The 25,579-nt window shown below is 35.9% G+C and overlaps 2 protein-coding genes and 1 long non-coding RNA gene across 5 annotated transcripts in view; 1 reads left to right on the forward strand and 2 right to left on the reverse strand.

Annotated features, from left to right (window-relative positions):
• PASD1 (PAS domain containing repressor 1) overlaps window positions 1–6,622 on the forward strand; it is a 79,265-nt gene extending 72,643 nt beyond the window's left edge. The window contains exons 16-21 of one of the 2 annotated variants that reach the window (XM_072429956.1): window positions 1,130–1,216; window positions 2,112–2,270; window positions 2,974–3,153; window positions 4,858–5,291; window positions 5,678–5,885; window positions 6,466–6,622. In XM_072429956.1, the coding sequence (XP_072286057.1) occupies window positions 1,130–1,216; window positions 2,112–2,270; window positions 2,974–3,153; window positions 4,858–5,291; window positions 5,678–5,885; window positions 6,466–6,621 (1,224 nt within the window). In that variant the 3' untranslated portion in view covers window position 6,622. The remainder of the gene's footprint in view (window positions 1–1,129; window positions 1,217–2,111; window positions 2,271–2,973; window positions 3,154–4,857; window positions 5,292–5,677; window positions 5,886–6,465) is intronic. The other variant, XM_072429957.1, reaches the window with a different exon arrangement.
• Window positions 1–19,052, reverse strand: part of LOC140343324 (uncharacterized) — a 41,843-nt gene extending 22,791 nt beyond the window's left edge. Inside the window, exons 1-5 of one of the 2 annotated variants that reach the window (XR_011923297.1) lie at window positions 18,902–19,052; window positions 18,271–18,400; window positions 6,602–6,780; window positions 4,600–4,692; window positions 2,946–3,075 (exon numbers count right to left, since the gene is read on the reverse strand). This is a non-coding gene — a long non-coding RNA (uncharacterized lncRNA). The remainder of the gene's footprint in view (window positions 1–2,945; window positions 3,076–4,599; window positions 4,693–6,601; window positions 6,781–18,270; window positions 18,401–18,901) is intronic. The other variant, XR_011923298.1, reaches the window with a different exon arrangement.
• A 606-nt stretch (window positions 19,053–19,658) lies between these two features.
• The window catches only part of TBC1D8B (TBC1 domain family member 8B), a 33,650-nt gene continuing 27,729 nt past the window's right edge, over window positions 19,659–25,579 (reverse strand). Inside the window, exon 21 of the mRNA XM_072431768.1 lies at window positions 19,659–25,454. Coding sequence (XP_072287869.1) covers window positions 25,062–25,454 — 393 coding nt within the window. The 3' untranslated portion in view covers window positions 19,659–25,061. The remainder of the gene's footprint in view (window positions 25,455–25,579) is intronic.

Below are 25,579 nucleotides of genomic sequence, written 5' to 3' on the forward strand. Positions count from 1 at the left end.
ACACCTATACTTCTTTTTCAGCACATGGCATAATAGATTTTTACATTATTTTGAAATGTAATCAATTCTTTTGGCAGTTTTAGCAGAATATGCTTTTTCTACTGAACCTTACTCAAGAAGCATAGCATGTTAGCTTGTTGGAAGACAGAGTGCATGCTTGTTCTACTAAACATTTCTCAAGAGGTTTTGTAACTCAAAAGCATCTCACACAGACCAGACAAGTGGGAATGTGCTTTAAATAACTTGGATCACTTTATTTTCTGTCTCTCCACACTAAATCAACCTAATAGCAACTTGGGAAGTAACCTCTTGTTAGAGTTGTTTGTATAAGGGGAATACATGGCAACAACAGCTTTATATTTGGCTCCATCTCTCTTTTCTACATGATGCTGTCCTATGTATTTATTGTACCCTTAAGACATCACTGAAGGTGAGGAATTATGTATACAGGGGGCTAAAGGGTCTTTCTCCCATTAGCTTATGCACACAGGGCTCTGGAGCACATTATTTGCATGATCTTTCAATAGGACAAATGCAATTTACTTAGGGTAAAGAGACAGTCTTTAAAGTTGTGCACCTCTCTCTGTATATATGTAAACTTGCAATGCAATAGTATTATCTAAGCCAGAGTACAGCTCTACCTGGTTGCTAGATTAAATACAACATATTCATTGATTGCAATATTTTATGTTTACCTGACCTAAAAATGTATAGTTTTGATTTTTTCCGAACCCGAACACATAAAGTAATTAAATTTCTATAAATCCACAATATATAAGTGTTAAGAATAGAATTATTATCTAGGATTTATTGAAAAAGTGTTGGGTGTGAATGACTTGCTAAAATTAAATTAAATTCTGATTTGTCAAATTTGGGTGTGAGAAAGGGCAGGATTTGTAAAAAAAAAACTAGTGGTAATTAGGGCATTTGCACTATATACATTAGTCATCTGTAGGTGTCTAAAAACAACCAGTGTCAGACTCCAGGCTCTGGGAGAACACATTTACTATTAGAATAAATTTGTTTGAAACATTTGTTTTACATGTTTTTGTTAAATAATATGTGTCCCCAGTTGGTATGAAGAAGTATACTGATATACTAATAACATACTATTTGGTTTTATTTGTAGCCTGTAGCACCTAGTCAACCTCCACCTGATCATCTAACGCAACATCATGTTATCCAGCCAACCGTTTCACCACAGCAAGCTATCTTGGTAAGTCCAATACTCAATTATAAAAGGCTGATTTCTTATAGCTTAGACATTTTGTGGATACAATATCAAAATGTTTTTGCAGAATGAGGAAAACACCAGTTAATGCCCTGTAGGTGTTGCTTGAACTGGGACAGAATTATGACATGTATGAACCATAAATAAAGCCGTATTGTGTCAATGACGGTCCTATACTACCCCAGTGTTAAGCTTTACAGAGATAAGTCCATTATGAAGATTGATGGATGAATATGTATTTTCTGCAGATTCATATTTATTGGTCGCAAAAGCATTAAGATGCACTATAAATGTACCATCACAGCTGTACAGTTAAGACAGCCATTAAACTATACACTTCTTAGTTATTAGCACTCCAGTACTCATGTTATCTTGCCCACTGCAAATACTTTTAGATATTTGCCCTGGATTGGAATGACACTTAATGTGGCCAAGTGCTGCTACAGTTAAGAAAAGTGAAGTATTTAGCTTGCTCTATTGGGGTTTGTAACCCACTAACTATATTGGGATTTTACTTGTATTGCGGCCATCTGACAACCCGGCCTTAACCTTACATAGTGAACGTTTGTACTGTCTTGTATTTGTTGTATACCTGTGAGTTTAGTTTCCAATGCACAACCACACATTCCTGACACTGCCTATATAAAGTCTCCTTTGTCATAATTTGTAATGTGTTTATAAGGCAACACAATAGTATTATCTAATGCTGATACTGATCCACATGCCAATAGAGCAAGGGTAGGCCCTTCTCCACTGCAGGGTGGGGTATAATTTTTATTGTCTTGTTTAGATTTGTGCATATTATGCTTGTTTGTGTATGTATGAGGTCAGCGTCTCATTACAAGACTCCCTAACATGGCACATTTGTGTTTACTTATAGCCAGTGTATCACTACCCAGCTCAGCTGGGAATGGTGAATCAGCTAAAGGAGCAGCTAGAGGAGAGAACACGAATATTACAAGCAGACATCAAAACACAGCAGGAAGAACTGCATGTTATTAAAGAACAGCTACAGCTAGTGCAAGATTCCAATCTTCAGGTACATAATATAAGCTTGCATGCCTACTCACAATTTTTAAATTCAGAATGTACAAATTACTTTACTAAACTCTCTGGGATTACAGAGAGAAGATTGCCATCTAAAGATCCTGGTACCAAAATAATAAAAAAAAAAACTTTTGAAAGCAGCAGGTGTGCTTCCTTTCTTTAGAACTGACAAGCAGTTCTATGGGGTTTGATAGCTTTTGGCAAAAGGAGTATTTTAGTGGTGATAGAAATGGGATTAAACCCTTTTTCAGAACGCAGCACTGTAAAACAAATAATAACAAAGTAAAGTAGGATTTTATTTTTAAATTGGTATTGGTCTTAAGTGATCTTGTGTAAACGTCTGTGTAATGCAACCTTTATGAAGAGGGAGAGATGTAAAAATCAGGCAAGGTTCTTAGACCTGCCCAGTTAATTTGTCCTGGTGGTGTCTTTGGCAAAGATACGAGACAATAGTTGAATTGAGGAAACTTTCCCTTGTCTATAGCCAATGCAGTGGCAACAGCTGCCATGGCACATAAGAACTACTTTTAGCTTGATACATATGTTTTGCTACATTGTTTGGGCCAACTATGAATTTTTAGAACATAGTCAAATTCCAGGTACACTCTTACATATTCAGTCAACTTAAGCCCACCCAATGCAGATAAATGTATTCTAAATTTCTTACACTGTCCTTTGTTTTGTCTCCTGTAAAGATGTTGATGCAGCAGCCTGTGCCTCCTGGATTTAATAATAATGTTCAGCAAACGGACCCAAGAAGGGTGTCCTGCCAGCAGAATGTGATCCCCATGCAGGGCCTGGAAATGGGAAAAAGTACAAAAAGATTTTGTGCATCTCAAATACCAACCAGTCATCAATATGTGGCAACTAGTCAGGTAATTAACCAGTCGCAACAATTCTGAAACAAATTTTGGTATACTGTCATTTTTATTTAAAATACATGTGCAATATTTATAAAGCACATTATTTCTTTTGACATTCTGTCACTTAACGTCCCGTAACTCTAAAAAAGTATAAGAAAAAGTTTCCAACGGAGGCTTTTTCCACTGCAATCTCATTACAAGCTTGCATGTTTGATCAGCCTCTGCACTCAGCTTTAATAATAAAATGTTTTACGTTTAAAGCTGAAAGCATTGCTAAATCATTTATAGCGAGCATTTGCCGTTCTCTAAAATAAGGAACTTGTATATTTATCTGTAATTTTGACCTGCTGAATATAAATTATATCATATTTAAAGAAAATTTTTACTACAATGAGCAAAATAAGAAATAATTTGCCTATGTCGTTGACATTGCAGAGGAATTTACTATCCGGTAAAGCTATTGTAGAAGTCAAAGAAATCCTGACATTATTTTAAGGGCCTTTTGCATGAAGAATTTACTACTTTTACTTCACTACTTTTTTTTTTTATACATAAAAAAACTACTTTTTGGCTTGCAGAACACAAGGAAATCTTTTGAACGTCGTACAATTTACAATATGTGTTCATGGATATATGTCCATCTGGCAAATGTATCCTTGTTATTCCCTACAAAGACCCTTTAATGGTTTATGCAACAATTTCCAACAAGTAAGGACCTGGGTTAACATCTTGAGCTATCTATAGGACAGAATATATGTCATCACTTGTGGGTCATGGACAGGAACATGGGAAACTAGTGAAAGCGCCTCCAATGTGTAGAACACCAGTATTCCTATGTTTCTTTTTCAGTAATTGAGTGGATAAAGTTTCAACTTGGAATAGAAATCTGCTAGTTAATGGCAGGCAGATTTTAAAGAAATTTTGGCTATGTCCTGCTCTTACATTAACTCGTACCAGAAACTGACATGGCAGTCACTTTAAACACACAGCAGGATGGACGTTTGTGGACGCACTTACAGCTGAAATTACCACACCCACTACTTGGCTGCTACTAGATTGGTTTATTCAATATAGCATTTCACCCCTATGATTAAGCTAGAGTTTTATTAAATGATAGTTCTCAGTTTCCATTTTCAGATTGTTTTCTAATTTGGGAAAGCATCGGTGGCTTAAATCTCTGATTTGTTTCTTATGCCTACTGGTGGCTCCAGGCTTTACCTCTTCCACAATGCCATAACAAAGGTGTATCAGCTGAAGTCTTATTTATCAAACCTAAAAATTAGATTACATTTTTATGAAAAAAAAAAAAAATCTTCAGGCTACCTTATTAAATTTTGTCAGAATTATCAGTAGACCCCGATTTATTGGTAGAATATCCCAGGAGGAGCCTAGCCTTTTGAGGCTACCTCTCACATAAAAGAATAATATATTAGTAATACATATATATATTACAGTTACTTTAAATTTCAGTTGTTTCTACAGGAGGTAACTGCTTCTTGTGCATCCTTATGATGTTCAGTATAGAATGCCCAGGTTTACTTGTTGGAAGTCCTAAAAAAACATAAGAAACCAGTTTGTGATTCAGCTGGCTACCAAACTTGCAAAACTGGAATAACTGTGCTGTGCTTGTATTCAAATGCAACAACATGTTTACTTGAATAACTAAAATGTATTGACTGATATCCTGTAATTATTTCTCATTTTGCATGGATAAAGAATACAACACACCAGCAACACTCACAACCTCAACAGCTCCAGCATCAACAAGTACAGCAACAAGCACAACAACACCAGCATCAACAAGTACAACACCAGCAAGTTCCACAAACGCAACAGCAGCTACAGCACCAGCAACAGCTACACCAGCTGCAACAACAGCAACAGCCTTACCAACAACTACAGAAACAGCAGCTGCACAAGCAGCATCTACAGAAACAGCAACAGTTACAAAGGCAACAGCGATTAATGAGCGGAAATCAGACACAGCAGACAGCTATGTCTTTACAGACTCATGGTAATATTGTGATGCCACTCTACAACAACACAATGATGTTTTCACAATCTCATCCTACTGCTGCTTCATCACGAATCACTGCTGAAACTGGGGACAGACCACAGCCTCCTGAATATGGCCAGGAAAGGTATCTGAGGTATAATCAGTAAATTGGTTACAGATGAGCAGCCTTTTCCAGTGCTGCTGTGCTGAAGTTTATCCAGATAAATTCAACTACATTAGTAGCTTTAAATAAAACACTAGTATTGCTAACCTATAGAGTGCTAACCACCTATGGTTGTTTGTAAAATTGCATTTAAGAAAAACAAAAACCCTATTGGGAGTTACAGTAGTTTAGAGCTGTAGCACTCTAGATATCACCATTTTTAAAAGTTGCATAACTGTGTTGTAGTTATTTGGTTTATTATAGCTTCCTAATTATCTGGAGACTAGAGCAAACAAAGCCTGAGAAAATACTACTCAGTATAATGATCATTTTGAAATTCCAGTTGCTTCCAACACACATTTTTTCATTTTTTACAGATTTGCCCAGGATCCTCAAATGCGACCTCACTCGATACAGATGCAACCAGTCACTTGCAGTGCAGTGATTGCCTCTCATCCTGCCCCAGTATACAGCTCCTCTGTCATGATTCCACAGTCCAGGTTTACCCAGCAGCAGACCCTACCAACAGTTAACCTACACCACTGCCAGCAGCAACAAGTCCAGCCACAACATCTATATCTACAGGTAAAATACGTCTTACAGTCATTGTTTTACTGAGAAATGGAGAATATCCCTGTTTTCATAGAGTGGTTTGAACAAGCGTAGTTATTGAAGAGGAAAAATACCAGAAGCTTTTTTCTAATATAGAAACACATGACAATCAACTGCCAGTCTTAATTTACTAACTATTTTAAACTAAATAAAATTGTAAAATGAAATGTGATTGATTGCTCTCTTACCCCATGTTGCAAGTATTTACAGCATTTAGTGAATTAGCCTGAAAAGGATTTTAGTAAGCCAGCCGTGTTTTGCTGTAAATTATATTAATCAATTTCTCAGTAAGTCTTCATGTTTTATAAGTTTCTTATAGTCATAAATTGAAAGTCTGTGATTGATGTTTTAGTAGATCTAGACTGACAATAGCAGAGTCTGATCCTTGCAATCAAATTTCAAATGAACTTTCTTCCCCACCCCAGATATGAAACAGTAAAGATGTTTTCTCTTTCCTTTTTTGCTACATTTTGACTTTCAACTACATTGTATAGAGTTTTTTTCAACCAGCAATATGGCTAGAATGTAAAAGTGTTCTTTTTTTGTGTCTCAGATGCAGGCTCCTGAGTCAATGCAAACAGGCCAGTCTCCAAGTTTATACCAACAACCTCACATTCCTCAACAAAACACTATGGGTTACTTTCTACATCCTCAACAGCAAAGTCAGTCTGGAAACATGTCTGACCTACCTGAGATGCAGCTCCCGTAGTTCACTTGGATGGTAAAAGATCTCTTGGATTATAGTTGTACTACAGTATTGCATACTGATGGGCCTTGTGGAGCCCAATGTCTATAGCACTCCCAGCTCTCCGAAGAAGGTCTGAGACCAAGATGTGTTCGCGAAAGCACTTAGACTGAAAGATGGTGGCTGAAACAGAATGGAGTGAGGAAAAAGCAAAAATCCCATTTTTTGAGATGATAGATTTCGAGCTGCCTTTAAGTAGAATCAACATTTTCTTATGTTATAAATAAGTACACCAAAGTGTTTGTCAGGGTCTGTGTATTAATCTGCCAAAGTTTAAATAGTGGTCTGATTTGTGAAGATCCTTTTCTGGTAAAAAAAAATGTATAATATAGATACTGAACTGATAACCAGATTAAGCTATGAATAGTGGAGAAGAGTGTGTAATGGGTCATTAAGCTATTTGATATTTATGTGTTTTAAATAACCTCAGGCACTGTTGTACCGTTTACTGTAGATGTTATGTAATGTTTTAAAGTTGGAGATATATGTGCTTTAAAAGTGGTGTTTAATTCCAAGGTAAACCTGTGGCTACAGTTATAAAAATGCCTCTTACAGACAATAGCAGGTACATCTGAGAGCCCGCACATTGGTTCCTATTCTGTGTATTGGGCTTGGGGGTCCCTAAACATTGCAGTGCTGTTATCCGAAGAGGGACTAATTTCATGGTTATCAGTTCTGGCCCACCTCAGTATTAGCCCATCCCTGTGATGGGCAGCCTTGCTGACCAACAGTGAAGGGCGAGCAAGAGCTGATAACCCCAAAAGCTACATGATGTTTGTCTATTTAGAGTATTTTTTATTAGGGCTTTCAGGATTTTCTACAAGTGAAGGGAGCCACTTTGAGTTGCCTGCAAGTGGTAGTTTAACATCTTAAGAGTAGCCACTCGTTTGCCTAAATTAATTTATGTTTTAAAAGCATCCATATTAAATATGGATGAAGTAGAGTCAAATAGAAAACAAAGGAAGGGATTGGTGTGGTTGGTGCTGGTTGTTTGAAATTTCCAGTGCTGTGATCAGCTGTTAGACACTGGACACTAAAAACTCATGCTGTTTGTCTAAAAAAGGTCTACAGATCTTAAAGGTCTCAATCCTCCCTGTCTATCCAGAATAGGAAAATGGGTTCTTAACCTTTTGTAACTGAAAGTCACTTGGGTATGGACAAAAGGGCAAACAAATAATCTTTTTCCCAAAGCGTATAACTCCATTCATTCACCCTTATTAACACATTCTAATGTGTTAATTTAAATTTATTGCTCTGTTCATGGATATAACTTATGTGCACTTTGCACATTTTATTGAATGAGCCTTTCAATATCCAACCGTGTCAGGTAAAATGTGGACGCAAACGTTGGTAGCCAATGGTAAAGCTTTTTCTTTTTGCTTACAATATTGTCCTTGGATTTTAGGCTTAAATGCAGTATAGTGATACTGTAATACATTTAGATAAAGAACCAAGAATGTGCTATAACTCCAGTATGCTGGACTCATTGGATTCTTAAATTTCTTGGGGACAAGTAGCAAGATCCCTTTCTATTGTTGCTAGTTCTGTTGTAGCCGTCTTTGGAATTAGAAGTGTTGCCATCCAGCTTTAAAATGTATACTTTGTTATTTGTATTTTACGAACATTCTAGTGCATATTCCCTAATTAATGATTGAATCTCTTAAATGTGTAGGCTCATTCAATAAAACTGTGCAAAAAGTAATTAGTTAATAAATGTGAATTTTGATTAGTTGCCATTGAACATTGCACTCTACAAAATCAAGTGGTAAACATGAATGATATTAGACTAATGCCTTATGATTCACCGCCTCCATGAAACAGACATGTAAACCAAACTCTTACTAACAACAGCGCAGTATTTACATATTACATGTTATAGGGAGGCACTGAAAATATTTCTGGTGCCCTACAAAATCTCAATTTTTTCTGCTGTAGAGTGATTTTATTGAAAGTAAAAGTTAATTTGTTATTTTGTTTTATGAGGCAGCATAAATTGTACAGTTTATTTTGTCAGTTGTTAACAGTTAGGCCATGAGAGTACAGAGATAATAAACAGTAATCCTTTTTGGTGCAATTTCCAGTATAGAAGATCACATGTAGCAAGCACTTTCTCTGTGTCCAGTGATTACTGCTAAAGATCTACAGTTAAACCATCTTGCAGACTAACAAAGTTTTATGTTATAAGTATATATTTATTATTGGTATCTCTATTTTTCTAGGATTCCACGTCTGGTTTATTTTACAGAAAAAAAAACATATTTTCACCTGGTTTTGCTTGCATTAAGTGGGAATTAAGTGGGAATGTGACCAGTGAGTGTACACATACCAAACACCTATGATGGCACAGCTACATGTGAGATTTTTAAGTAAACTGGTAATAAAGACAATATAATGGCAGCTACCTAAGATTACCAACCGTTTTGCTGTCTCTGGATTCCATAGAGAGCATGAATAAATATATATATTAGAGAATCTATATATCACATTGGAATAATTGATCTATAGTACATACTTGTCCACATGATAAAAGTCTTCTTTGTAAGAGCTTGTAAAAATTTAATGTAATATTTGACTGACTCGGCTAATATAACTTATTTGCTAGCAGGAAGATAAAAGGATCTTGTCAAAATAGAAATATGGAGGCTTCACGTTGACATGATTTGACAGAGCAAGTTCCAGAACTGTCATCTTTTCCTGCTACTGCTCCATGATTTATGGGATTTTAAAGAAGCATATCAGGTGTCATTGATTCATTGATCTGGAACAAGTGGGTGTCCTAAGTAGTGATCCAAGGATGAGGATAACAACTCTAGAGCATGCTTAAAAAGCAGGTTGAGAATTTACCGTTAATGTATTCTGTAATGTATTCTCTCTTTACCTCTCATAGTTGTTATCCTCACACCATGTATCACATTTCCACAAAATGTATATTCATTGATGAAGGGTTAAAAGACCACTTTATCCATCAATGCATTTCCAAAAAAATCTGATTCATAATTAGCTAGCATGATTCCATTTACTTATATATGTCCATGTTAGTAAATCTCACATGTAGGTGAGCCCTTACAGACATATGGAAAAGCCTGTTTGTGAAAGATAGCTGCATCATCAAAAGTAGTGTAATCTAAGTAGTAGTGATGACTGACAAAATATACATCAAAGGCAGGCAAAGTGCAATGCATGTGTCACTGTTACCTGTCACTTTATTATTTATGAATCCTGTATAACTGTTATTTATAAGGCAGGTATCCTTTCTGTAATGGGCCAGCTGGTACTGTTTTGTGCCCTAGCGTCTCGGTCAATTATAGACTAGCAAATGCCAGAGTTACGTCAGTGTGTTTTATATAAAATTATCCCTCTGTACAAAAAAAAATGTTAGATACCTATCCTAACTTTTGGCGGTTAATTGTAATAAGGGCTATTCAGCAGGGAATGAAAAGGGCCATTCTACACAAAACCAGTGTTTCGGTTTTACGTGAATACTGGGCTAGCTGAATTGCGTACAGGGTTATTAAGTCTTTTGGGGTAGTGGTGTAATAGCATTCCTTGAATTCTGAAGAATGCAGAATGATCCAGGTGGAGAAGGGTAATGCTATTATCATGATTTTATGGAACATGAACTATTATTCATGGTTATTCTCATTACTAGACTTGTGATGTAAACAGTTGGTGGGTGATTCAACTCACTGATGGCAATTTAAAATGGGAATATCAGTTTTGGTTGGAGTTGGCCTTTAAGCACTTTCTACAATTTAAGGTAATGTTGGATTGATTCAACCTATCATTTATAAAGTGCCCTGAATCAAAGAAAATATATTTATTTTAGAATTCAAATGCATTTATTTGTATGTAAATATATCTATTATAAAGAAATATTTTGTTATTGGTATTGAGATATCTATAAAAAAACAAAAAAAAAAATAAGATTGTCAAATTTATTGATGTCAAGCTTGAGGCCTTGCACAGATGCCTTGCCTCAGGACTGGCCAGTATAGTACAACCCTGAAAATGATAATATCCATAACATGTTTTGCACAAAAGCATACTTTAGTCAAATTATATGAATTTACACCAGCAGGAAAACTAATGACCAAACTATGTTCATTTAGAGTGTATATGCTGAACATACTGTACCTTGTAAAGAAAACCATAATGTGATGTCAGCTCATCAGATCATTACCTGCCAGTGACATCAGAAATACAATTCACTGCCGATCTGACAATTTTATTATGGGGTCTCAACACAACATGTTTACCCTTATAACTGATGGGAACTAAGTAAACAAAATCTTGTTACATTGCTAATTTGTACAGTGGAACAGAATCATTTGAATGTTGTTGTATTGTGTTGTTTAAAGTGGTACATGTTAAAGACTAAGGTAATTTCTTTGTAAATCATATTTTGGAAAGTCGAAAGTGAAGGTGGGGTTTAATTAAGATAATGTCTTTATGTTGCATTTTAGGGGGTTACTTTGTTCAGTTTCAAATAGTCATCCTTTCCTAAGTATAAAAAAAATAGCTGTAAGACATCAGGTGTGGTACATTATCCATGATGATAAAGTAATTTATAGTAGTGTCTGTTCCTATTCCCTTTAAAGCACAGCAGGGATTTCAATTAGGTGTTAAGAAAAGCAGATTAAGTACATGTAATACTGAATATCTGAACCTTTGCCCGATTTATAGGATTAGACTTGATGAGTACTGAATGTCTTGGCTTTGCTCTGCAGCTGAACCAAGGCTAGACAGGTCATCTGGCTTTTTCAGAAGTGCTAGTTTATGTGAACATATTTATGGCCTGATGTACAGGAACAAATGGGCAGCGCAGACCTAAGTACCTATTTTTAAAACACATTTGCAGAGATCACTGCAGTTACCAAGTAACTATGAATCATATATGCAAAACCTGAACTAGTGGGCTATGGACTTCCCTTTAACCTCAGCCTACCTGAGAACTGGACCATTTTTAGTCAAACCTGAAGTCTGGATTGTAGGGCTTTCTTACAGGTGACAACTCTGGACCTCCCTCCAGTAATGCCAGTAACCCTAGTCTCACTCAACCATTGCAGCGCCCCCCTATTACCAAAAAGAACATACACATACCTATTATTTGAAAGGGACATCCTGACTTAAGATACATTTTGTTTGCTTAAGGTTACATTTCAATGCAAGACTATGAGAATGCAAAACCTGCTTGAAATATGTCAACTGCGGATCAAATTGCATGTCAGTGAATTTTGAATGATCTGAATGAACATCTCAAATAGCCCAAAGCCCATGCTCTGTGTCCAAACTTGACAATAGTGATAAAATAGAGGTCTATCACATCTAAGTGATCGAGAAGTGATACCATGTCCCAGCAAAAGCTGCAATAAAAATTAAAACTTTGGGTTTAAATACACATTAGAATTTCGACTCAAAAACTGTTGGTAAAAAAAAAAAAAGATCATGCATATTCTGGAGCAAGAGAGAAAGATTGTGACCCTACCTCTTTAGTTTAATGAACAGGTTTGCCAACCCTATTAATAACAGAAAGGAATTTTATTAAAAAAAAGAGAAAGACGGGTTTTCTGTGGCAAAAATCAATTATCTATATTTGGCATTCACATAAGTATTCTAGTGTAAACACAAAAAGTTAACAATGTGCAATGAGTAGTACACAAGCTAAATGAGCTAAATGCTATTGAAGAATAGTTCGGTAGTGAATTCGGTTAGTATTGGTTATAAAGTCAGGAGACTTATCCCTAGGCATTAGGATTGGTGCTAAAGCAATGAAGGAGTTACTGACCGACAGCATGATCCGTGTAAAGGCGCTAGAGGGTACTGTATGGAAATCTTCGGCCTTATATGGGCAGGAAGATGGCGTCCTGGTGAGCATGGAGCGTGTGCGTCAGTGATGACTTCACCGCGCATGCGTGAAAGCGGCTATTGAACTACTCTTCAATAGCATTTAGCTCACTAACTTATACTCCTCATTGAATCTGTCTACAAACTTTAATCTCCATTATTAATTTTCAACTAAATACTGACATTCAGTTTAAAAGCTATTCACACTCCACGATATTGACTTGTAGTCACGCAGTTATTTACACACCACTGTACCTATGTAAGCGATAGTATGTTTATTAACCTCACTAATATGATTATACACATTAAGACATAAACTTAACCCTTGCCGTGCCATCTTTGTTTAGATTGACAGTTGGTGGTTTATTATCTCAACCACCCCAACAAAATAATATTAACCACATGCATGACCCTCTTACTTGAATTGCCCGAGTATTTTGGATGTGCTTAAACCCGCTTCAATTGCTGAGTGAGTTTTTAACCTTTATTATAATGTAAATACCTCTCTATTCTTTCTGTTTGGATGCATAACCATAGCATACACTTAATCAAACTTGATATTATGTATTTTTCCTTGCTCTACCATCAAAATTTATTTAAAATGTATTTTAAAGTGTATCTATATGTACTTTGTACTCAAAACTTGATAATGCTTTGAATTGATATTGATACCAACCTGATATTGATACGATTTATTGCCATTGATATCTCTTACGCAAAGATCTTTGTTTTTGTTTTTTATTAAAAAGCGAATAATACTACCAATACTTACCAATGCGTATTTATGTTAATCATGCAGTTGCTTTGACGTTCTCCGTACATGCCCTGATGAAGCCTAGTGGAGAAACGCATCGGGATAGAGACCTGTAACATTCGTTTTATGTTATTATTAAGACAGGCAACTGATTGTCTAGCAATAAAAGAAAAACTCCTGGGCATTTCATTGCTCAGGGAAGCCTGATTACAACGTGTTTTATCTTTGTGTACTACTCATTGCACATTATGTTAACTTTTTGTGTTTACACTAGAATACTTATGTGTATGCCAAATATAGAATATTGATTTTTTCCACAGAAAGCCAGTCTTTCTCTTTTTTGAGATCATGCATATTCTGTATTAGTGGTCACTGAAGACTGGAACCAGACAACCCTAGTTTATATGACGCAGAACAAAGCAACGTGTCAGCTTTAACGTGAACCCCCCCTCCCCCATTTTTCAGCCGTACAAACTCATCCTTTCCCGTTCCGCTTTCTCCCACAGCTCTGTTTAGCCCTTGGGATCTTAGAAGAGACATGAGGGCACAGAGATACCTTTTCACTTTTTTGCTTTTGGAAGCTAAACAAAGCAGTGAAGGGAATGAAAGGTGAGCATCACTCCTGATTTGGGCAGCAAACTTTGCTTTGCACTGCATACCAGTGAAACCTCTTTAGATCCAACTTTTAACTCTTGAATTAAAATTGAACCAATTAAAGTCCAATCAAGCATTATTAACTGGAAGGTATGTGAGAAACAGTCTAAAAATATAACATTTAATTTTCCATCCAATTTTTATAAATTTATTTTTACAAATATGTAGTCGCCCTCCTTTTGGTAAAAAAAATGTACCCTTTTAACGAGCACTTAAAGGGTTATTACGGCCTTGCACTTTTGACTTTTTGTAAATAGGATTTTGTTTTTGTTTGTTGTAATATTACAATGTACATATTGTAAATGTTCCATGTACAAATCTCGAGTCAAATATTGAAATTAGTTTATTTTATATGATGTCAATTAGAAATGCGTTTATAAATGTTCTTATTGTTATAATTTTTGTAATGAAAAGTGTCTTATAAAGACAGGCGGGTAGATTTTCTGGTCTTGGACAAGCTTTCTTGTTGAGCCTGTTGCAACGTGAAAAGCTTTAACAGAGTGCATATAATATTTTGGAAAAGAATAAAAGATTACTTTTAAAATATGCTGAAATCTTGTGGTTTTTTTTCTGATGATTAAAGTGGCAAATCTGTTCCATGGTTTTTGTGACAATGAAAAATGTGACAAGGCAAAGAATAAATGGAATATGTCAAGGCAAGGATGTGTGAAAGATTGTGCCCTTAAGTCTAGGACTGGTGATAATTGTTTGAGTTACATGGCTGAAGATATGAATTGCCAGTGCTCCCCATAATAGTCCCCCTCTCTAGTTCCAGAACAACCAAAATCAGTAATTCTCAGCATGTACAGGGGGCATTATGCTGCAAAATTGCCATTTTAAGCTATCAGAAAGTGACAGCCTTCCAAAAAAATAGGAAACTGCTGATAAGTAAAAGGTTTGCTTTCAGGCAAATTTAAAGTCACAGAAACAGATATTAGTAATACCTTATAATTTAATAATTTTATCTTCACTGTTCTGTAACAGCAGCTGAGCAGGTTGTCTGAATATGGAAATATAGTCAAATGGGCAGCAGTTACATCTGGAGCTCTTGGTAATCAGCACATGATCTTCCAGTCTGTGTATGGACATGCGATGGTGACTGTTGCTATACCACCATCTAAAACTAAAAAGCAAGGTGAGAAGCATTTTTTACTGGCAGAAAAGGGAGTTTTATTCAATTTATCAGCAACAATCACAATTTAGAACATGTGGGGCACAGGACTATGAAAAGATGAGTGGGCTTTGAAGTAGACATAGGGCAAAAAAGTTAGTTGTTTTTAGCTTTTGGATAGTATAGGGAAGGATTAGACCATCCTAAATTTTAATTGGTATGTTAATTTTAAGGAAATGTAACCCTCTATATGTGTGGACGTTCATCATTACCAAAACAGTAAGGGGAAAATCCAACATTTTAAAACAAAGGGTCAATCATCCAATTAATAAACTGTTGACAATTGGTAAATTTAAAAATGGACCTACTATACTGCACAAGCTTACTTGCCTGGATTAGTAAGCAAGCATAAAAACTTATAGGTAGTTTAGTGATTCATTTTAAAAGCAATCTTAGCTTCTAAAAAAAAGTTTAAAAGTTTTTCTGGTTCATCCTCCTTAAAAGGAAGTGCTAAAGCTAAATCTTTTTTGAAGGAGCAATGGAATGGTGCCATGGTTTGAAAGATAAAGTCAAATAGGTAAGTGTATTTAGTTTAGATGTTATTACACTATGCAGCTGGGGCATATATTAAAAGTCTTTAATTCCTCTTTAACTTCCCTACTCCATCTAAAACTAAAAATAAAATGTTGGCTTTACACAGAGTATGGTCCCCTCCTATTGTGTGTTACTTCCCCCACAGCCTAGATTGTAAGCTCTTCTGGACAGGGTCCTCTCCCCCTCCTGTGTCACTGTCTGTAGCTGTCTGTTATTTGCAACCCATATTTAATATACAGCGCTGCGTAATATGTTAGCATATACAAATCCTGTTTTTTTATAATAATATTAATAATAATAATAATAAATATGGACATGGTCAGATTATTATTATTCAGTATTTATATAGCGCCATCATATTACGCAGCGCTGTACAAAGTTCATAGTCGTGTCACTAACTGTCCCTCAAAGGAGCTCACAATCTAATGTGCCTACTATAGTCATATGTGGTTAATGTAGTCTAAGGTCAATTTTTTAGGGGGAAGCCAATTAACTTAATTGCATGTTTTTGGGATGTGGGAGGAAACCGGAGTACCCGGAGGAAACCCACGCAGACACGGGGAGAACCTGCAAACTTCATGCAGATAGTGTCCTGGGTGGGATTCGAACCCAGGACCTAGCGCTGCAAAGGCTGGAGTGCTAACCCCTGAGCCACCATGCTGCCCATGGTGGCTAAAGGGAAACAGTCAGCCTTAATAAAATTGATTAGTATGTTTAGTATGCACACAGTTTCTGTACATCCTACATTATTATAATCTTTACGGTCATCAATCAACAGGGTTCATGTCATCATTAAAAAAAAAATATTATGAGTAACAAAAATGTACCTTCTGCTTGCCATGAATGAGTTGGCAGAATACTGTGAATGTTTTATTGGGAACCGCACTGATGTTTTTAGTTGGCAAGACCCTTATCTGATACGAAGAGATAAAAGGATCAGCAAAACACAACACTGCAATAAAAAGCAAGAAGAAAAGCCAGGTACATATGTAATGAGACTCTAAACTAAAACAATTTGGTTTAAATGGTTACTTTCTATCTTGCACAGGCTTCTGAGCTAAAATTTTTTACCCAGACTTCACTTCATACTGTCAGCATCTCACAGTATGCAGTATGAACTGCAACAAGTTATACAGAACCCACTTTCCTTCATGGCTGGAGCAAGTCCAGCATTACCCAACCATTTCCTCTCTGGCCTTACTGTTCCTGGCACATCTGTTACATTCTATAGAAATTAGTTTTTAATATTGGAGGTCTGTGGCCATTAGAGAGGACAGTAAATCCATGTAAGTAAAAGTTTCACTGATTTGCTGCTCTGCATGAATTGCAAAACACAAAGATACATAGTGTGTCAGTTATAGTTTAGGTAAAAAAAAAAGTTAGTAGCAGCTGCACAATTCTACCTTGGTCTTATACACAAGTAAAGCAAATTTTCCGGGTTTCTCAGTATTGGCTTATACTCGAATATTTTAAAATGGGTATCCAAACTTATAGAGCGTTTAATAACTTTCCATAGCTGAACCTTCTCCAAAATCAACATTATTATTCAAAGTGCTCAAAATCCTAAGAGAATTCAAACAAGAGGATTGTTTTGCCAGCTCCCGTTTGCCTTCAGAAAGCGGACTTGCCATTGAAATGTATTGGTGGTACCCAGGTTACTGAGTGATGTCACTTGCTGTTATTTGGAACCTTTATCACATCTCCAGGCAGAAGTCACTGGCAAGGAGTGCATGTTGCTTATACATCATACCTGCAAGGTGTGCTGTGTGGAGGAAGCCACTTGTTAGGATTCTCATTGGATTGTGCACACCTTGGATTATTATTACAGAAAATCATCATAATGTCTAGAGTTAGGCACATCCCCATTCCCTATATTGGTCACTGGTCAGATAACAGAATGGTCAAGGATCAATCATTACAATTGTAACGCTCAAGAAATATGCAGGCATGTCCCCTATCAGAATTTTAGGTTTTCCATGGGGGATGGGGAGTCAAGGTGAAATAAGCATGGTAAGTGATCTGCTTTATAGAAGTTGTGTTACTTGAATTACAGGCCACCGATTTGGGGTTTCTTAAAATAAAAGAGCTTTTTGTTAATGTTTCTGATAATAGCTGAAAACTGTACAACCAAGGGGTGGGGAGAGAGCTGAACCTGTTGCCATAGGGGAGCAGATAACATAAGCAAAGCCCTGGCAATAGAACAAGCTGCTTTCCAGTATTAAACACTTGATAAAATACGTGATGTCTCTTAAGAGACAAACTCTGTGTGATGAATAGATTACACCTGCTGAAAAAGCTATACTAAAGCATTTTAAAATAAAGATCTTTGATAGGCATCTCATTGTAGAATTGAGAAAATAAAGGGTCCCAAGAGAGAAGAAAATGCTAGAAGCAATGCAAAATAAAATGAAACAGAATGCTATTTGTATCACATTACATGAAATGCAAAAAATGTATTCAAAATACTGCAGTAAGACACAAAACTTTTGGTTCACTGAATAAAATGTGAAATTCGAGTTAGTTTCAGTTGACATAAATCTCATAAAATACAAAAGCAATACATTAAACAGAAGGACTACAAATAGGTCACGAGAATTCCCATGGAGGCGTTCTAGTATGTTGTATATTTTATCACTTCCTAGTTTTTTCTACTGACCTCAGGGATGGAAATTTAGGAAGGAGTTCTAATGGCTGGTGCATGATTCCGTCATGTTATATGGAGTTCTCCATCTTGAAGAAAGCACAAATGCCGATTTCCTCTTTTTATCGTGGTCCATCTGTTCATACTGTCAGATCAAGCATATGGTCAAAGACCATAAAGCGTGTATAAGCCTGCTGCTCTACCTGGGCATTAGGGATACATGCAGCCTGATGGCACCTAATGTTTGGCCCTCAAGGTTTTGGCAGACAGTTCAGTAAAATGAAAATAAAACCGTAATTCTATCATTTGTTAATCATTTCAATGTATATATATTTACTATATACAGTTAAAAACTATAAAACCAATTCCTCAAAAAACACTAAATGATTTACAGTCTGTCCAAATTATTTCAAACTTTGCAATGGAACCAGCACAAAACAGATACATTTGTATGTTTAGAATATATGTTTTAGAAACTATAATTTAAACACATTTACAAACACAAAAAAACATATAGAAGGGGGGTGACCATTGATCATTCATAAACCTATTGCTTGAAAAGTCAAAACAACATCTAAGCAAATATCTCTACCAGCAAAATATCTCAGCAATTTAAACACAACAACCTGGAACTCAACTTACTCACCAAAGAAGGCATTTAAGGTGGGCATTCTGAACCCTCTACATGTGTGAATGAATATTGTCCTCCTGGAACACATCATCAGACATCTCGCCGCTTACAAAAACAAGTTGTGAAATGCACACTGTTCATGTTTACCTGGGACTAAATAACTGCCTTCAACATTTTCCTCACATTAGGTTCCTCACATTTTTATGACATGGGCTAAGGGGAAGTGTAAATCTGTCATGCAGCGATGAATAATAATAAAAGATGGCCATATTAATGCTAAACAATATATGCAGATTTTAACGCTGCATTTGCAGCAATCCAGACAAATTAATTTGCATTTACACAACACCTCGAATTATCAAAATAAGATATTAAAGATATTCACACGACCAGTGTTGGAAGTACTTAGAGAGGCAAAACAGATTTAAATTCCCAGTAGATATACAATTATTAACTGATTGATGATGGTGATTTGAACACTGCACAAATGATACTTAAATTATCACAGGAGATTCTTTCCAAGTTATTCATGGTTTTTTCAGCAATTTCATGGATGGACTGTTAATGGATAAACACAGACATGCAGTGATGTATGAGGGTACCTAAAAAGTGTGTAAACGTTCACCTTCAAAAGGAGTGTACAATAGATTTCAGATTACATTAACTGAATATTAAATGTAAGGCTCATTGATGATGTAAGGGACCACAATAATGGACTGGTGTAAACAAAGCAAAAAATAGTGATGGAAAAAAATGAAACACTAAACCCAAGTTCTGTCAGACTGAATTTATTAAGCATACCATTTATACATCAGTCTTGCAATGAATACATTGTATAAAAAGTGCAAATGCATTAATTAAACTATATGCAGAGAAAAATAACCTGTAAAAAGCAGCATAGACCCCAGCATGGATAGTGAAAAAAGCAGCAACAATAAGACTGTGCAGTGTGAAATACCAAATGTCATCATTTAGAAAAAAGTATGTACATGACAGTGAATGCACCAAATTCACTGTGAGTTCTGATGATGCCAGCACAGTATTTATTACAGTAAAACATTCCTATAATAAACAAAGATCTAACTTAAAGCACCCTAAACAAAATCTCATTTTCCCATTATATTTACAAGAAGGAGACTGAAATGAAAGTGCTGAGAAAAAGGTATTGTATTTTTAAAACTAGCAAATATCCTCGTTAAACCAATGAATGAAGACATTTTTCAATAACTGACTTGTTACACTTATTCGTGAGTGTTAATGATGACCCAGTAATCACACAAACAAGTAAATGCACATATATCGATTATTTCTACTTTACTGTTTAGCAGCTAAGCCAATAAATATGTGGAGTACCTTTTAAGTTGTCTGTTTGTTCATCAATTTAGCTTTTTTTAATGCAGGGGTCAAAGATATATATAAATACACACGCACACACACAACTAAATAATGCTTACTTTTAAATATATAGGTGTCAGGTTTTTTTTTAGTCCCTTATAAAAAAAATATATATATTAGCTTACCACAGCACAAATAGTACCTTAATTTCATGTGGCTTGCTCATTTGGTTTAAACACAAAAACACACACTTATTCCAAATAGATGTAAAGTAAAAGGGTGTTTTAAAAAAAAAAGTTTTTTTTTTCTTTTTGAATTGAAATTGAATTGAAAGATAAGCTAAATATTTGTTAACTGAACAAGCTGAAAACACCTCTCAGGCAACAAGCCATAAAGAATGGCAACAAGTGCTCCAGGTTGTTGGACTGGGCCCTACCTTAATTTCTTCCAAACCAAAGAGGTTTTATTACCATTTAAAACATAGATTTACTGCTATCCGATGAATGTGGTGATGAAGAAAGTGCTAGAATATTGCAATGACAGCTCAAAATATAAAATGTATTCATGAAAATTGATATTACATCCCAGTTTATCAGAGTTATTCTGCTGTTGGCATTCCCTGAACACTTAGACTGATAAATCTACTGGAAGTGGATTAAAGAGATCTTTAGGAATGAAATATGGTCTGCGTATACCTTTAAATCTTTCAAAACTGTGTCATCACATATTAAGTACATGATCAACCCAAACTATGTGTCTGTTCTAATCACATTGACAAAATATGCTCATTTTGGAAATCTCAACATTTTCCCTTTTCAGAAAACCAGAAGAGTAGGAAGAAACTAAAAAGATACATGCTTTTTAAAAAGTATGTATGATTTCATATCGGAGCCTAAACAAATGCTCCACCGCGCAAGGTCATTGTTGCAGAAACGGACAAGAGATGTCCTTTCTGCAATGATTGGCGCTAATACCAGATCTCTACAGGTTTTTGGCCACAAAGCTGAGCTGCATATACGCAGTGTCAGCTTTGGCTGCCAGGGAAACTCGGCAATCCCAGCTTACCTTGCGTGTTCCAGGGTTTATCTCAGCATGGCCAAAAAATTGAAGCAGATACTGCTATTTTAAAAATCTGAAGTGCTTCTAACTCCAAAGAAAACCACCCTGGAACTTACAGCAGAGTTCAACAGGGAAGAGTCATTTTTCTTTAGCTGCCTTAGCCTGGTTACGTATGTGACACAGCTGACAATTTTTAGAAACATTTAGATTCCTCCTATTGACAAGTGAACTTAAAACTGCCAAAAATCAAGTGCGGTTACAAGAACATTTCTAATAAAGATTGACTGGACCCTAATAAAGCATAAAGTGCATACCATAGTAAAAGAATCCGTTGCTGACAGTTTGGGTTTTTCACACCAATGCTTTTTAAATAAACATGAGTAAACTGTGCAGCAACTGGTATTAAAATTATTACCCCAAAACGATGAAGCTAGTGATTGAATATATTTATTCAAGCTAGCTAGTAATTCTAAATCCCTCAGCATTTTCAAGTTCACCAGAACCCAATCTACAGGAAAATTAGAAACGACAGGTTAATTGTATTTTCTAGATGGCTTCATCCATTTGTGATTTAGATACAGGAGAAAAAGTTATTTTATATTTTCTTCATATATACAATTAGACAAGTCCTGAGCTCATATTAAAAAAACATTGGGGTTGTCAGGCTTCTTGGTCCAATATCATCATGAACAATAAAATATATCTATATTATCATATAGTGAAAAAAGTAGAGTGGTCTAGTAATTGGCCTCACAGTTCTCTGTAATCAAACCTATTTTTATCTGTACACCTGCATATACACAGGTAAACTAGGAACTGCAACACAAACTTGGCTCAACCAGTCCTAGAACAGTTTAACATCTGCAATGCTGACCAGCTTTATGGCTTGAGGTATACACATCTATCATTTTCACCTATTTCATATCTGAGAAGATATCTCACGACCAAAATATTTGTACTTGTCAACTTGTGTAAAATGTGAACATTTCTCAAAAGTTGTTGTGCACCGATCTGTCAGAAAAAAATTTGGGGCTGTCATTCCAATCTTTGCTTCACTTCTAAATAAGTTACTGCCAAGGCAGCAAACAATGTCGGGTGTCTGGACTTACTGGATGTATATTAGTATTGGGTCAGTGGATCAATAAGTAGTGAAGGATGTGGATAGTACCAGGGGGAGTTTCTGTCATCAAAAGTGAACCTGCAATCCCATATTTCTTTTCCAGGAGCTAAACTGCTCCATTCACAGACAAAAGTACAATTTTAACAGTACAATGTCCATTTGTGATATGGGCTACAAATGAGAGACAGTTAGCAATGCTTCTTACACTTAAAATCTTCATAAATCCACAGAAGCCAGTAATTACCATTTATCATTAAAAACTTGTTCCAGCTTTAGGCCTTTCAATACGTCAGTTAGGACGACCACAAATGGTATGCTGGCCATTACCAAGTGAAAAGCAAGCCTAAGGTTGCCAATATGGGAGCCTCTTTGAATTATAATGTTTTTGATTATATACATTTACTGCATGAGCTCTGAAGCAAATGGCAGATTAGTGGAGCCAATATTTACCAATAAATAACATTCTGCATGTTCAACTAAAATGGCTTCATCTACTGTATTTAAATGTCAAGTGCATTTCAAGTCATCCCATTGCTTATAGAATATATATATATATATATATATATATATATATATCATACAGAGCTAACGCGACAGCTGGCGAACAATAATAGACACTGTTGTGAGTAAACAATCAAAAGTTGCCAATTGCAAAATGAAAGACAGTATTGTATACGTAGCTATTATTCACAAAGGACCGAATCTGCTCTAGCAAATCTGCATTAGCAGTAAACATAGTAAAAATCAAAGCAGAATAAGAAAACATGGTACTTTACCAAGATATAGGCTGCATAAACACTGGTGCAAAGTCAAACAGAAAAGGATTATCTTTAGAACTGAACAGCAGTCCACTAAAGTAACTGTTACTAGCCATACACACATAAAATACACAATTAATTCTAGCAATATTATAAAAAATATTTGGATCAAGGATTTGGTTGAATTTAACAGGATCTTCTTATCAATGAAATGGTTGCCCATTGACTAAACTGCCAACCTGTTACAAAATTGTTCATTTAGATTATTTCAATGTATGGTCAAGTCAGGCACATCAAGTGTTGTGTTAAATATATCCAACAGATGAGGGGAAAACTGAGCAGGGCTCATTTGATAGGTCAATGTTCTCAATTTTTTTTTTTTTTTTAGCTTGGTGGCCAAATAATGGGTGGGGCAACACATGACAATTTTAGGGTTCCCAGTTGTTTGAGTCATAGGTGTGCAGTAATAATTGTGGCTGCTTTCTACCACCCCCTAATAATTTGTTCCAACTTTGTAATGCCCAGTTAGTATGCTTCATTTTTCAGCGCCCCTTTATTGGGACTTTATTTATTGTAATCATTTAGAAGAAGTTTATTAGTGTAATTGATGTAGTGTAATAAACTTAGTTCACATTAACATTTACGCCTTTCAAGTGCCTGCTGCAAATGCTTAAAAAAGTTTTCATAGCGATTACATAGAGTTCTATGGAGTGGGTCGCCTACCGCCTGAGAAAAGGGACGAATAATTGCACCATTTGTTGACAATTTTTTACAAGAAGTTTTACTCAGTTAATGTGAACTAAACTTTATTTAGTAAACCTAAATTATATTACACCAAGATTCCCCCGTGGGCAGCAAATAGTTAATGATCTGGACTGTGACCCCGTCTCAGCATGACTACCTAGTGTTGGGTGGTGGGCCCAGGTAAAAGGGGCTGGGGAGAGCACTGTATATGTATATTACATACACCTTACCAACATCCTTCCAGAACAGACAATAAAGATACAAGGACATGAAAAGTTGACAAATGCTAGTCATCTTGGTCTGCCCAGATCTGGCATGGCTTGTTTATAGTCCAAGATAAACTGCACACAAAGCCCAGCACATAGCCCAAGATGAAACCAGAAAACAGCAATTCAGTCTCTGTCTTCACCTTTGAATATGCAACAAATCCCAGTGTTCTCTATATTAACTCCTTCTAGATCTTGTTTCAAGTTTATCTGATTATCGTGTTAAATTATTAGAAGAAATGGGGCCCTAATATTTGTATTGTTTAAAGGAGCCCGAAGAAAAAAACCCTAATGATGTTTATAATAAAATCGCACTTGTCAGTGGGAGTCAAGTTAGTAAAATCATTATTTTTGTACAGAGAATTCATTACTCTCGTTCTTACTGATGTTAGAAGTATCCATTGCATTTAGTGATATATTGAGCTTGTTAACCTTGGGGAATGCAGAGACCACTGACTGGCGAGTTTTCTACAGCAGGCAATGGAGAGCTCACATCAAATCACTTTTCATGCATCTACATTTTACCCTTAGCAATAATAAAAGTTTAGCATTATCATCAAGACGTTTGGTCATTTTGCTGCACTACCATACAGCATGAATTGTGCTAGGAATTTTCAGCTGTAAGCAAAGACTTTTTTTTAAGGAAGCATTTTCCCTAAAAACAATAAAATAATACAATATTCATTTAGTATAACACATAAATAGCTCTCTTGGAATGCAAATCTCAATATATAGTGCATTGGATGTGCAGGCTCTACCCAAGTAATAAACTGCATTGTAGCCCTGAAAATGTATAAAAGTGATTGAGAAAGTTTCCACATCTGAGAACAGATTCAACGGAAATGTGGCCTCTTCATGTAGTGGTCTGTGAAGCAGAGTGACATATAAAGTTCTCACACACGTTTGCTAGCTCGGATTTGTGAGGTCCTTGCAGCTTCTAACTTGGCTTTCAAATCCATAGGTTTTTCAAAAAATCTAACAAGGGAAGGTTCATTTAAAAGTGAGGCAAGGATCTGTTCAAAAGCAAAAGACCACTCTGTGTTTTCTTTGGGAGAGCTGTCCATTTGTTGGGGTGATACGTTACCCTGAGTGGTGTCTTTTGGACTACTACCTGTCTCTGGTGATGGAGTTTTGATTGGAGATGAAGGGTTCTGAAGCTTCCTCCCCACTTCTTCCATTCTCAGGAGAAGGCTGGTCACAGCAGCAATGGCACGATACAACAGTTCCTCTTCAGGATCTCCATGGAATAAGTTGTACAAAGTCTTTGAAAACTGGATAAACTGGGACTGGTGAAAGAATTATAATAACACATTGTTTAGCTAATCCCCATTTTTAGCTTGAATGGAATAAGTGCTAATATTAATGAGCTGACTTAATGAAGTAAGGAAATGCACAACTAAGAGTTTTAATT

This window comes from Pyxicephalus adspersus, chromosome Z, assembly GCF_032062135.1.
Source record: "Pyxicephalus adspersus chromosome Z, UCB_Pads_2.0, whole genome shotgun sequence".
Lineage (NCBI taxonomy): Eukaryota > Metazoa > Chordata > Amphibia > Anura > Pyxicephalidae > Pyxicephalus > Pyxicephalus adspersus.